The sequence below is a fragment of the Monodon monoceros genome, unplaced genomic scaffold (genome assembly GCF_005190385.1).
Source record: "Monodon monoceros isolate NGI ecotype Baffin Bay Population unplaced genomic scaffold, NGI_Narwhal_1 Super_Scaffold_7, whole genome shotgun sequence".
Taxonomy (NCBI): Eukaryota; Metazoa; Chordata; class Mammalia; order Artiodactyla; family Monodontidae; genus Monodon; species Monodon monoceros.
The window spans coordinates 95,092,672-95,106,189 of record NW_021703784.1 but is presented as its reverse complement, the minus strand read 5'-3'; the positions used below and the strand labels follow the sequence as shown (position 1 = coordinate 95,106,189).

General features: G+C 45.3%; 1 protein-coding gene across 2 annotated transcripts in view; it reads right to left on the bottom strand.

Annotated features, from left to right (window-relative positions):
- PTPRJ (protein tyrosine phosphatase receptor type J) overlaps window positions 1-13,518 on the bottom strand; it is a 169,675-nt gene that overhangs the window by 54,386 nt on the left and 101,771 nt on the right. For both annotated transcript variants that reach the window (XM_029207065.1, XM_029207066.1), the window contains exons 2-3: window positions 3,107-3,125; window positions 1,717-1,950 (exon numbers count right to left, since the gene is read on the bottom strand). In XM_029207065.1, the coding sequence (XP_029062898.1) occupies window positions 1,717-1,950; window positions 3,107-3,125 (253 nt within the window). The remainder of the gene's footprint in view (window positions 1-1,716; window positions 1,951-3,106; window positions 3,126-13,518) is intronic.

Genomic DNA, 13,518 nt, shown 5'->3' with positions numbered 1-13,518 from the left:
AATAACAGAGGGTGGCCTTGTTGGCCATGACTTGAACATGGAGCTAAATCTGTACAGAAGCTGACATAAAAGAGACCTGTGACGCAAAGTAAGTCTATCTCCTGATTCTCAGAAAACACTGCTTCTGGAGAGGCATATGCAGTGCAGAAGCATAGGATAACTTTCCTTCCAAGCCCAGATATTAGGAGGAAGTTCCACAGTTCTCTGGCCTAAAGATGGCATAGGACAGAATGGCATAGAGAGAAAAGAGCTGGTCTTGGAATCCAGACCTGGATGTAAGGCACTGCTCTGCCCCTTAGCTGTGTGACCTGGAATTAGTCCCTTAAAATATCGCAGTCTCAGGTTCCTCTGCTGACAGCTCTCAAACACAAAGGATTATTATTAAGGCACCCTGAAATTGTAAACAAAGTCATTGGACTTGGACATTCACAAATCAGGGCTCAGAGTCCAATCCTGCTGGCCACTAGCATGTGATTGTACTCGAAGTCATCTCACTGCTCTAAACCTCACTTCAGCACCTGTCAAATTGTAGACGTACAGGATCTTAACACAACGGAAGCCATGATGGTTATTAACAGTAACTAAAACTTCAAAATGGATGCATGCTAATTACAGTCTAGATGGAGGAGTAACAACTAGAAACAGAAGTTACCCTTACTGCATAGGCAATAAGGCCCTTCTCAAGGACCCAGGGCCTTATCCCAGAAGAATAAAGGTGGTACAGGCAACACCACTTCAGCATGCATGTGGCCTTCAAATGACAGCATGGAGAGTGTGCCTGACCTGGAACCTGGGAGATGCAAACACTAACCCAATCAAAGAAGAAGGGCAGGAGAGGAAACAAGAGAAAAGAAAAGGGACCAGGCACAGAAGAACCTGGTGGCCCACAATTCAATAAACTTCATACCAGAAAGCCCCTCACACTTGAACCTCCTCTTTATAAAGCAACCGGTTCACAGTGTCAGAGTAGCATTTTGGCAGGTTATCGTTGTGGTACCATTTGCAATCAGCAGTGATGATGGTGGTGAGGATAATGATAAAACAATAAGCACAGTCACAGCGTGAGAGCAGCAAGAAGCAGCAGCAGTCCTATTCTGGGTGCTGGCTGGGTCCCAGGCACTGCGCCAGGTGCTGTGCACATATTTTCTCATTTATGCTTCACAGTAACTTCCTGAAGAAGGCTATGGCGCCATTTTAAAGAAAGAGAAATATGTCAAGAACTAAAGTTTGTTGATTCATACAGGGATTCTGTTTCTACAGGGAAAGATTTTTAAAAAGCAGGGGTTTTTTTTGTTTGTTTGTTTTTGTGCCGTACCACACGGCTTGCAGGACCTTAGTTCCCCAACCAGGGATTGAACCTACACCCTCAGCAGTGAAAGTGTGGAGTCCCAACCACTGGACCACCAGGGAATTCCCTAGAAAAGGAAGTTCTTAACTTTCAATAGTTCAGCAAAGTACATCTTAAAATAGCTTTTAAAACTATGTGTGTATATGTATGTATTTTTGGTAATAAAGATGAAGAAACTGAGGTCTAAGAGGACCGATGACTAGCCCCAGGTCATACAGTGAAACAATGACAGACCCAGGAAGCGAACCTGGGACCCTGATTCTCGGTCTGCGCTTTTAACCACTACGCCATCGTAGTACTGCTCAAACATGAAGACACTGACATTCTCTAAAACCCACAATCCATCCCAAAAGAAAAGTGTCACTCACGTATTTGCACTTCTTGGCAGCAGGTACTGGAGCCATTTGAAAGGGTGAAAAGATAGCGCATCCCAGGAACCAGCCCTGAAAATGAAGTCTTCCCATCACTGTCTGCTCGGAGAAACTGCTGACTCTGGCCACTCAAATCCGTTACGTTTATCACTGAAAAGTTTCCTGCTGCCTTGATAGGTGATTGAATCTCACTGGCTGTAGATGTGAATTCAACCAGATCGCAGCGGGAGCCTAGAACACAGGAAAGAAGAATGAAATACAAGCTAATAAAATGGCACCTCCCACCATATACCAGCCACACAACAGGCTTTTTTATTATAATTTTTAAAACGCATCATAGTTCCCTCATCTCCCTTTCCCCACTTTACAGTATCACCTCTACACACAGATATTTTCTTCTCTTGCACCAGTGATTCAAGCCTGCACAAGGAACCTTCCAGTTTACTTACCAAACTCATTAACAAGGAAGAAAAAGCAATTGTAGAACTCTTTCTATTGTTTGCACAGGCTTTGCATAATGACTGTTATTAACTGAGCTTTTCTTTATTAGAAGGTTTCAGCAAGGTCTGCCCCCTTTGTATGGCATTGTGAGAACATTCTAATTATTTTATCCCTATGGTTCACAGACTTTGAGGTTTTACCAACCAGGAAAAAAAAAATAGTCCTTGAATTTTGAGGACAGACAAAAGCTACCAGTTTTTATTTTTTCAAAAACATACATTAAAAAATTACCATATACTCTTACTTTTATTTCTTATAGAAATAAATAATTTTATTTCTTAAAGAAGCACATTATGATCCAAAAAATTGTTAAGGACATAATCCCAGAATAAACAGTGATTTCAACTGAATATATTTAGTTTCATAAAAAACTTATTATACTGTCCCTATTTTTCTCATTTTACTATAGATCTGGGAGGACCTCAGTGGACCAGCAACTGGGATTCAGCCCTCCACGTGGAAGCAAAGTATCCAGGAGGCTACGTCTGGTTTTCCAAAGGTTATGCAAAGCCTGTACACCATTTTAAAAATCATGTGGTAATGTAGCAACACAAGAAAATAATTATGGGATAACAGTACATGAAATAAATATAAATGATACTGCATTATGAAAACTAAGTGGTTTTTTTTTGATCACCTACAGATGTAGGCTAGAAAAAAAAATCACAGAAAAATTATTTCTTTATTTGTCAGGATTGCACAAATAAAAAATTTTTTCTTTCACTTGCTGTTTTCACCCTCACCCCACTTTTAAAGAAAAATTGGAAACTAAGCAAGTTTTAGCAAATTAGCATTTTCTGTGATTTTCACGTTGCTGTTAATGTTGCTGTGTCCATCGGGGGGCAGTAGCGAACAACATAAGAGTGGAATGGGAAGTGGTACTTACAGTCACCTGTACACAAGATCTGTAACAGAAAAAGAAAACGGAAGTCAGTAGATTCATTCAGCCATGGCAAATGCAAATCAGAAATAAAGCAGTTGGGAATTTAATAACTGGGGCGGGGTGTTAAATACATTAGGCAAAGGCCTGTTGGCCAGGGTTAGGGTGTAGGGCCACTGAATAGGGGAATTCAGTGTAACCGCGGGTCAACTACAAACAATGGAGACCAGACAACTGTTGGCAGTGTTTTTTCCCACTGAAACATCCAACAAGAGCAGCTCCCCAGGTCAGCACTCCTTCCTGTCGCTACATTGTGCACTGAGACAGAAGAACATCGAAACAAGAGTTGAGATTCTCTGCGTCAGAAAGAAAGGAAAGCAGGACCATCACCCCATCACCCCTTCCTCAGAGCCACTTCAGGTCGAGAAATGGAGGGTATAAAGCCAGATGCGTGACAGAAGAAATCCACCGGGTTTGAGATTTTCATTGTGCAAAAATTCATCTTCTATCAGTAGGTGGCAGTCATCTTTTTTTTTTGTAATCATATGGCAATCAGCTTTGAGAAGAATAAATGTTTGAAACAGAGGGGCCTTAAAGATTGTCTAGTTGATCGTATCTCAATCTGCCATCTTTAGATCCCTGGGGATCCTCAAAGATATTTATCATGAGCCATACATTATTTCCCCACACTTTAAAAACCTAAAATATTTCAAGATTGTTCATTCTGTTGTTTAGTTAATACACCTTTTTGGATATTTCAAAGTATGGTCCTTGTAAAGAAGAAAATAATCAAAAGGGACTCCAGTGGAAAAAAGCGTCTTCCAACCTCCCATCACACTTAGAATAAAATGCAACCTCTTAACTACAGCCTGTGTGGCCTCTCTGATCTCATAGCCTCTCACACCCTTTACAATGTTCTTGAAGCTGATTCTCCCTTGGACCCTTTACGTATTGATTCCCTTCTCCAAAAACACTCTGCCCCCAGACCTTCCCAGACTGTGGCCTCAGATGCCACCTCTTCACGGAGTCCGTGTCCAACCAACCAATGGAAATTAGCCCCACTCACTCTCCACCACATCACTGGTGAGTTTTCTCCCGGCATTCACCTCAGTCACTGTCAGTCTCCTCCAACTGAAATGTACACTCCACGAGAACAGAAATCGCGTCTATGCCCGTGCCTAGAATATTACACACAGTAGGCACTCAATAAATGCCACTGAAGGAAAGAATGAGCCTCTCATTTTGGAGAGGAGGCAACCCCTAAGGCCCAGAGAAGGGAAAAACTTGTCCAGGGTCCCATAGCAAGGCTAAGGCCAAGGCCAGTCAGGTCCCAGGAGCCTGATTTACCCAGGCCAGTATTCCTTCCGCTTATCCTGAAAATTTGCATTTATCAAATGGAGAAGATAAGAACAACATTAGTTTTCATCTCATGAGATAGGTGGACAGAAGGGGGGTGGGGGGGAGGGACCTGGCCCCTGTCCTGTCTCCCAGTGACCCAGGTACTAGTACTCAAAGGAATCCAGTACTCTTCCTCTCCTCACTCCCTGCAAGCCGGGGGGGACGGGAAGCCCTGTTGATATCCTTTCCTACTCACCCCCTCTCTCAAACTTTCCATTCCCACCACTGCACTGTACCCTCAAGCCCTCCTCATCTCAGGCCTAAACTTTTCCAGCTCATCTTCCTCCCTCCAGGCCCTGCCCCTCAATCTATGCTATGCATCAATCCACGTCATCCAGGATGGACCACAAGACAGGGAGAAAAAGGAGGTGTCAGTTGCTAGTTAAGTAGCACAGGGCAGCAAACTTTTTTTTTGCCCATTAGTTGGAAAACATTAAACTACATAACCTCATGACCCTAGGATGGCATGTTATTTTTTTTTTGCAATGTTATTATCTCCCTGCCTGGGCATCTATATGTTGTGTCCTCACCTGGAATCCATTCAATCATCCAACCATCCAACCAAATGTCGCCTAAGACATGAAAGATCTGGGTCCTGTCCTCAAACTGTTTACAGGAAAGTAAGGGAAATAAGACATGTCTGTAAAAAAGTACTTCAAGGTAGAAAGTACTGACAACTCATTTAACAAGCGATTCCCGCACATCTGCATGTGTCAAGCGCTGTGCTAAAGCCCTAGAGCTAAAGCAGACAGGCTCCGAGTCCCAGGAGGCCATGGCAGAGGGAGAGAGGAGGACAGATGGAGGATGCCCTCGGGTAGGTACCACTCACTGAGGGCATACATGAAGGTGAAGAGTGTCTGTGCATCTCCATCTGTGCCCTTTACAGTCCTAGACTCAGTAAACACTGAGTGGCTGATAGTCTAACTACACAGGACAACGTGTCAAAGCGCTCTGAGTTCTACAGGTGAAAGTTCGAGAATCATGGTCATGGCAAAAAGTTACGTTTCCAAAGATTAAAATCATATGCCCAGAGCACTGACTCTGCCAGGCACTGTCCCAAGTGCTTTCAGATATCAACTCACTTAATCCTCCAAACATTACTAAAAGGGAGGCACAGGTCCCTACTGGGCTGGTGAGCTACAGCACCTGGATCTGAACCCAGGCAGCCTGACTCCAGAGTCTGTGTCCTAAACCACTAGCTACACTACCTTCCAGGGTAAAGCAACTGGCGAGAAATGTACCAGGACTTAGGGAAGGTTTAAAAATTAATTTCAAGCGATATTATCAGTGTGCTTCTTTGACAAATCCAGGTACAGTTTCTCCTGGCAACCCTCCCAAAGAAGGCCCTATGTGCCAGGCATACACACCAGCTGGTATCTTTTCGAGGTTCATCATGAAATCGTAGCTTCATCACATGGCTTCATGTCTTTTTGGCCTCACTCCCCCTTCTGTTCCCTCATCTTGACCTCACTAGGCCTTGACTTCCCAAATAAAGCATTAGGAGTTTAATCCTTGCCTTAGGACCCAGGGGACCTAAAGGATGCAGACTAAAACGAAGGACAAGAGCACCTAAGAGAAGTCTGCAAGGGGTCTCTTGGGGAAGAGCTTCCTCACTAATAAAAAGGAATCAGACAGAAGGAAACACCATCCCGCTTCGCTGGACTTCAGCAGATCTACCCATGATGCCTGGAGCCGCTGCAGCCACTATGTGACAAGGAGGGAAGAACTCACCCACCTGCTGAGGATGGCTGATGAGGGGAATGAGAGAAAACACCTGGATCCCTGCACTGCCAAGTCAAGCAATTTTAGACTCTTTCTACCTCCAGACTTCTTGCCTGGGGAGATGCAATACCCCTTATTATTTAATTACTCTTGTTTGGGTTGTCTAAGATTTGCAACCAAAAGAACACTACAGCAACCACAAAGCAAGGTGACTCATTTTCACATTTTTATAGATTAAAAAAAAGTGAAAGGTCAGTGATCTGTCATCAAGGGTTACAGAGCTGGTCAGTGAGAGGTAAAGCCAGGAGGCAAGTCCTGGTCTGCCAGGCCCCCAAACTCTTCCAGTGACCACAGGAAAAAAAAAAAAAAAAAGACCCTTGCAAACAACACCCTACAAGTTAACTGGCATGGAGGATGCCTCATAAGTACTTTTTAAAGAATACAATCAACAGAAAGCTCATCTTCCTGAAGTTAGCTCAGAGCCTAGTTGGGCCTGGGGGTGAAATGGGAGAAAATTTCCACAGATTCATACACTGAGCATCAGAGTTAACTAACTGCAGAAAAGGGAAGTTGGGGACAACTTTTCAGCAGTGACAGCTAAACATGGTGATGAGAATTATCTCAGCTTCCTCCCCTTCTAAGAGGACCCCAAAAGGCACTGGTCGTTGTTAATCGAGAAGGATTCCACAAAAATCGTCCTGCCTCCAAGTGCCTTCCCTCAACTGGTCCCTCACCCAGAACTCCAAATCCAGGTAGGGAAAGAAGCAAGCATTCCTCAGGTTCCAACCCATTTAATCCTCACAACTCTGTGAAACAAGAACGATCATCCCCATTTTACAGATGAGGACGCTGAGGTCAGAGTAGACCTTAGGTCACAGAGCTAAGAAATTTCCCAACTGGTTATTATGAACTTGTCCCAGGCACAGGAGGGAGAAGTACTTCAGGGTGGAGAAAAACCAGCACTTTCCACTCTCTACTTCCCTCTAGGCAGAAATTAAACCAGATAAAGTATGCAGAGCCAGGCCCAAGAGCTAGGGGCACATCTAGCTCCCAGCCTTCTCCCTCTTGGTTTCAACAGACCCAGCAATCAGAGGTTATGAATTAGCTCACCCTGTCTAGGCCTCAGAGGACACCAAAAGCCACAGCCCCTGTGCCCAAATTGCAACAGGGGACAGTGATTGCATACAAGATGGTGGAGGTCAACTGAAGCACTATTCGCAATGGCTAAAAGGTGGAAACAACCTAACGGCAGATTAACAGAATGTGGTATACACATACAATGGAATACTATTCAGCCATGAGAAGGAATGAAACTCTGATACATGCTACAATGTAGATGAACCGCAAAACCATTATGCTAAATGAAAGAAGCAGACACAGAAGCACACATATTGTCATCCCATTTATATGAAATGTCCAGAATAAGGAAATCTATAGAAACAGAAGGCAGACTAGTGGTTGCCAGGGGCTAGGAAGAGGGGGAAGGGAGAGTGATTGTTAACGGGTACTAGATTTTCTTTGGGGTGATGAAAATGTTCTGAAACTAGAGAGAGGTGGTGATTACACAACACTGTGAATGTACTAAATGCTACTGAACTGTACACTTTAAAATGGTTAATTTTATGTTATGTGAATTCCACTTCAATTTTTTTTAAAAAAATGATAGTAAGTAGGTGACTGTTTATAATCAAGCTCCGCCATTGGGAGGGAGGAGGGAAAGGAAGCCTCCGGAAGGAAGAGGTTGGGGTGGGAGGGTGGGGAGGAGAAGAGGAAGGTAATATATAGAGAGGTTTTGAAAGGTGGATTTGACAGCCGAAGAAGGGGGAATGAACCCCCACCCCGAACTGGACATCAGAAAACATGGGGTGGGCAGAACAGCCTTACCAGAAGCACTGTGGGGACCTCCACTTCCGAATGCATTCTGAGGATAAAAAGGAAGGAACTCAAGCTTACTAAGCACCTACTGTGTGCCAGGCACTGAGCTGGGCTTTCTACAGACCTTGTCTGAGCACAGACTCATGGGATCTTGGGCTCTGGGACTAGACCACCTGGGGGAAACCATTCAGTGCCACCATTTACTTGCTGTGTGACTTTGGGCAGGTAGCTTAACCTCTCTGTCCCTCGGTGTCTACATCTATAAACAATCATACCTGCTTTGTTATAGTGAATATGAAATTAAATGATCTATTTAAGCTATTACGACCATCATCACCTTTGAATCTTCACAGCAACTCTGCAAGGTATTTTTATCTCTATTTTACAGACGACAACACCAAAGCTCAGATCCTACTGATAAAACCAATGGGCAATCTGAAACTCATACTTTACAAGTGTATAAATAGTTGAACAATAACTCAGTTACAGAGGTGGGCACTGAGGCACAGACAGTAAGTGGCTTACCCAAGGACATAGAGCCAGCGAGGAAGCACCAGAAACAGAATCCAGGTCTTGACCTCTATCTTGACCTCAACCATTCTAGCCAAGATTCCCCAAAGCCTTCTCTCCTGGGATGCAAACCCAGATGGAGTACTCATAGCTTACCCATCTTCTCACTACCACCCTGCAAAGTCACCCACACAGGTGGCCCAAGGCTTCTGCAGGCCCCATAACTGGGCAAAAGGAGCAAACACTGAGAAGAGAGATTAAGCTCACTGTCTTAGGAGGAAGACATGCCAACATACGAAAAAAGAATACTGTCTTCAGTTCTGCCAAGGACTTCCCGTTACCTAGATACCCCAGGCACAGCAGACAATGGTCCACCCACTGGTCAACCAGATGGCCAGGCATTAACTATGCCCAAGATCACCCAACACTGCACAGCAGCCTTCTTCTTTTCTAAGGAGCAGAGACCCTCGCTGTCAAGACTTCCAGCCTTGTCTATCACTCCCCTCCCCCAGGGATGTGTTTCTGTTTCACAACCTCCTTTGGTTATGCTGATGAGCCAAAGCTCTCCCTCCCCCTCTTTAGGAACCACCCCCATTCCTGAGACTGTGGCTCCAGTCACAAGAATCTTCCTCCAGGCCCAGAGAAGAGAAAACTGCTAACACTGCCCTCAATGCCATCCCAACTCGGCCAAAGCTACAGTCATTACATCAGTGGTCCACTTTGAACACTACTCCTAGATGCGCACCAAAACAGACTTGTACATATTCTCTTCCCAAGTACCTCTGTGACTGCCCCGTTACACGTGTTTCCCAGTCCATAAACTCTGGAATAACCTGACTCCTCCCTTCCTTCGCCCTTGGTGGGTACACTCAGTGGTCATGTCCTAAAGATGCTTCCCTGTACAATGCACTTGGACTTCCCACTTCTGTCGTGTGGCCACCCTAAACCAAGACCTCATAACCCTCAGCCCTAACTAACAGAAAACAGCCTCGTTCTTGGGCTGATACAGACAGACCATATCCACTTTTATATCTTGAAGCTCTTAATACACACACCAAAAAAAAGTAAGGGGACTTCCCAGGCGGTCCAGTGGTTAGGACTCCGTGCTTCCACTGCAGGGGGCCCGGGTTCGATCCCTGGTGAGGGAACTAAGATCCCACAAGCTGCATGGCGTGGCCGGAAAAAAAAAATTTTTTTTTAAATTACTAGCATGTGATAATTCAAAAAAAAAAAAAGAATTTTTTTTAAATTAAGAAGTTCCAGAAGAGGGTTATATCTGCTGCAGTATATTTTTGTTTCAGTCCTGTCAAAGTACTGCTGCAACTCTACCTAAAATTCCTCATTTGAATATAAAAGGCCAAAAGCTAAGTCGACGCCCTTTGTGAATAGCAGGCCCTATTCCTTCCTCCACATACCTGGTTGCCTCTCTTCTAGTCTCTCCCTTCAATGCACAGTGGAAAATTAAAATAGAACTGCTAGATTACTCTTTCTAAAACGTGCTAGTATTCGTCAGGATCCTGGCAGGGACAGATGACACACTCTACCAGTGTAACTGAGGAGAGTTTTAAAAGGGTCTGTTTACAAGGGTGTGGGTGGGGCTAAGGGAAACGGGCAAGAGCTGGGCAAGAACCCTAGAGGCAGGAGCAGTGGGACAGGACAAGGGAACAGGCTGAGGGGCTACCTCCCCCCATCTCCACTGGGGGCTTCCTACTGCTGGACTGGCCCAGCGGGAAGCTGCAGGTCAAGGGCACCTGCTGGTGTAGACCGCAGAGGGCAGCTTCCTCCCAGTGGGCAGAGCAGGGTGGAGGTGGGGGGCAGGGGTCTGCAGGGGCACATGGAAGAGCCACAGCACAGAGCTCATGTCACATCACTGCAGAGCCTGTGAATCCGGTAGGCACGGCCCAACAGGGTAATCAAGAGGGTTAGGTTCCACTTCCCCTGATGCTTGAGAGCTCAGGGACTTGGGTCTCACCAAGCCATCCATTCCATCAAGTATAAAATGGCGGAAGGATATATGCAATACAGACCCCGCGTCTGCGTTTTCTTGGGGCTCTAACAAAACAAGGTTCCTATGTTCCCAGCCTCACAGCCTTCCTCCTGCCTCACTGAACCTCTGAAGTGGCCACCCGTCAGCTCACCTGATGACCTTCTGCGACCACTCCATCCCCAGGAGCTCTCCAGGCTCTGAAGCCCTTTCAGTCCGAGCCACTCGTGCCATTTCCTGCGGTCCTGCACTGCACCAGGCCCTGGGCTGGATGCCAAAGATACCAGGGCACATAAGGTGGTTCTGACACCGAGAGCCAGGGGCGAGAGCGGTACCAAAGACAATGACAGCGCAGTGCAGAGATGGAGGCAGGAGCCAGCCAGCTGGAGAAGCAGGGGGTGCCAAGCACCCCGTGAGTTTGGGGGACAGAGCGGGAGGGGCACGGGTGGTTTGAGAGTGATCCTGTGCGGGTACTTAATGCTAATGGATTCTACTTGTAATACTATTGATTGAGCCCTTAACTATGGGCCAATCACGGCACTACAGGTGTTCTAGTCATCAACTCCTTTAGGCCTTACGACAAGGACCCGAGAGGCAGGAACTGTGTTGATCCCTATTTTACAGATGAAGAAACTAATAAGCCTTGGAAAAGTTAAATTCCTGACCCAGAATCCTACAGCTACGAAGTCTACGCTTCCGGCCCAGGTCTGCCTGACTGAAGCTCTTGACTTAAGCTGCTCCCAGGAGCGCTAAGCTGGCTCGGATGCGGGACAGACTTCAGCTGAGGCCACGGAACCCAAAGGCACTTCCGGGGCTGCCCGTCACAAACCCCTGCCTGACATGGGCCCTGGGGACAGGTTCCATCCACCCATTAAAACTGACCGAATTAAGGAGGCTTCTGCACTATTCTCAAAGGGAGCAGAGTTTGAGGATTTTAGCACAGAGCCTGGATTTTAGCAAGTGACAAAGCTTAAGGTTTTCTATTATACACGTTTGGTTTTTAGGGTTGGGTAATAAGCGACTGAATAACACAATGGGTAACAATAGATTCTTTATCCTTCCAAAACCAAGCCCACACACCATATGACAATAGTTATTTTTACCCACTGACATAATTAAACAAAACGTGAACCGCTTCAAGAGATTTTTAAAATCAAAGAGCATTTTATGAGATTCGGTGCATGCACAAATTTCAATTCTGAAAGGCCATCATTCTTCCTTCCATTTATCTCCTATGTGAAAATTACCCAACAGCTCCCTTTAAAACTGGTATAAAAAGGTAAATCATTGATCACGAAAATGGTAGAAAGGCTGGGCGCTCCCTCTGAACCCAGAAGCCAGGCAATAAACATCTTTATGGGAAACTTTCCAGAAGACAGGTGCGGCATTGTGGGGCAGCCTGAATGCCTGGTATCCATTTCCACCCTAGAGTCCACAAGCAGGGAATAGGCAGACCAATAGGCAGCATGGCAAGCAGTACCTACAGCAAGGTGAGAAGGGGCTGGCTGACTGCCTCATTTGCAGAGTCATATATGACTCTCTGAACTTGACACTGTCATCAAAAGGGACTGCGGAGAAGGGTCAGCATAATCCCTAATTTTGTGCCCCCAAAAAGCCAGGTGAGGCTTTGACAGAAGGAATGAGCAACAATTACCCTAAAAAGACCAGGTGGCTCATCTCTTGCCTCTTGGGGCAGTTGAAGGCATGATGAACATTTCCCTTTCAAATGCACAGAGGAAAAAGTAACCAGAGGGACTATTTTGGTGAGGCTATGTGAACTTTGAGATGCAGAGTTGAGGATGATCTTGGAAATCCCAGGCCAGAAGTTTCCATGGGTATTTTTAGCAGCAGAACTAATTTTTTCAAAAAGAGTCTTATAAAGAACTATATGCATAGAGTTCTACATATCATATATATCTATGTAGGTATGTCTATGTGCATATATGTACACTTGAATAAAAGCAATCTTTTCATTATACATTTAAAGTTCAAGTTACCTTGTTCTTATTTTCAATATAATAGATGCATAAACAAGTTAAGACACTGGTGTTCTCCAATGTATTAAAACTTGGTGTAACACATATTTGGGCAAGTGTTTTCATTACAATTGCACACAGCCAAATTGGAAGGGGTTGGAGAGGGGGTGTGTTTTCTATGAAACTCACAGGAAACACTTATGAAACCCCCAATGCACCTCAAGGAACACAGTTTGTAAAATAGTGATCGACCTCCCCTTTGACTTCATGGAGGAAGAAAGTCAGTCCCAGAGTGGTTCAGCAACTCAACCCAGATCACCCAGCCCTGAGACTAAAGCACAAATTCATGGGCTCCCCAGCAGGACTCACCTCCCCATCTCATGAGAGAATCAGAGTTGGCAGAACCCAGGCCCCTCTCTGAACCTTTTCTCCACATCATACAATAAATCTGAAGGTCGTAAACTGAAGCTCCACTGTCCAAATCTAGCCCACTGACATGTTTTATTTATTCCACAGTGTTGTTGTTTTTTTTAATATACCTCCATTAGAACACTGTCCTATTTTCCCCATTGTATTTTTTCCAACTTTATTGAGATATAACTGACAAATAAAGAGTGTATATATTTATAGTATAAAACATGATGCTTTGCCACAGTGTTTCTTAAAATCTTAAGCAAATATTTTTAAATTAGGAGACAGCACCTTGTAAATCCTGATTTTCAGCCTCCCAGAAAAAAGCAGGGGGCTTCCCTGGTGGCGCACTGGTTGAGAGTCTGCCTGCCGATGCAGGGGACACGGGTTCGTGCCAAGTCCGGGAAGATCCCACGGGCCGCGGAGCGGCTGGGCCCGTGAGCCATGGCCGCTGAGCCTGCGCGTCCGGAGCCTGTGCTCCGCAACGGGAGAGGCCACAACAGTGAGAGGCCCGCGTACCTCCAAAAAAAAAAAAAAAAAAA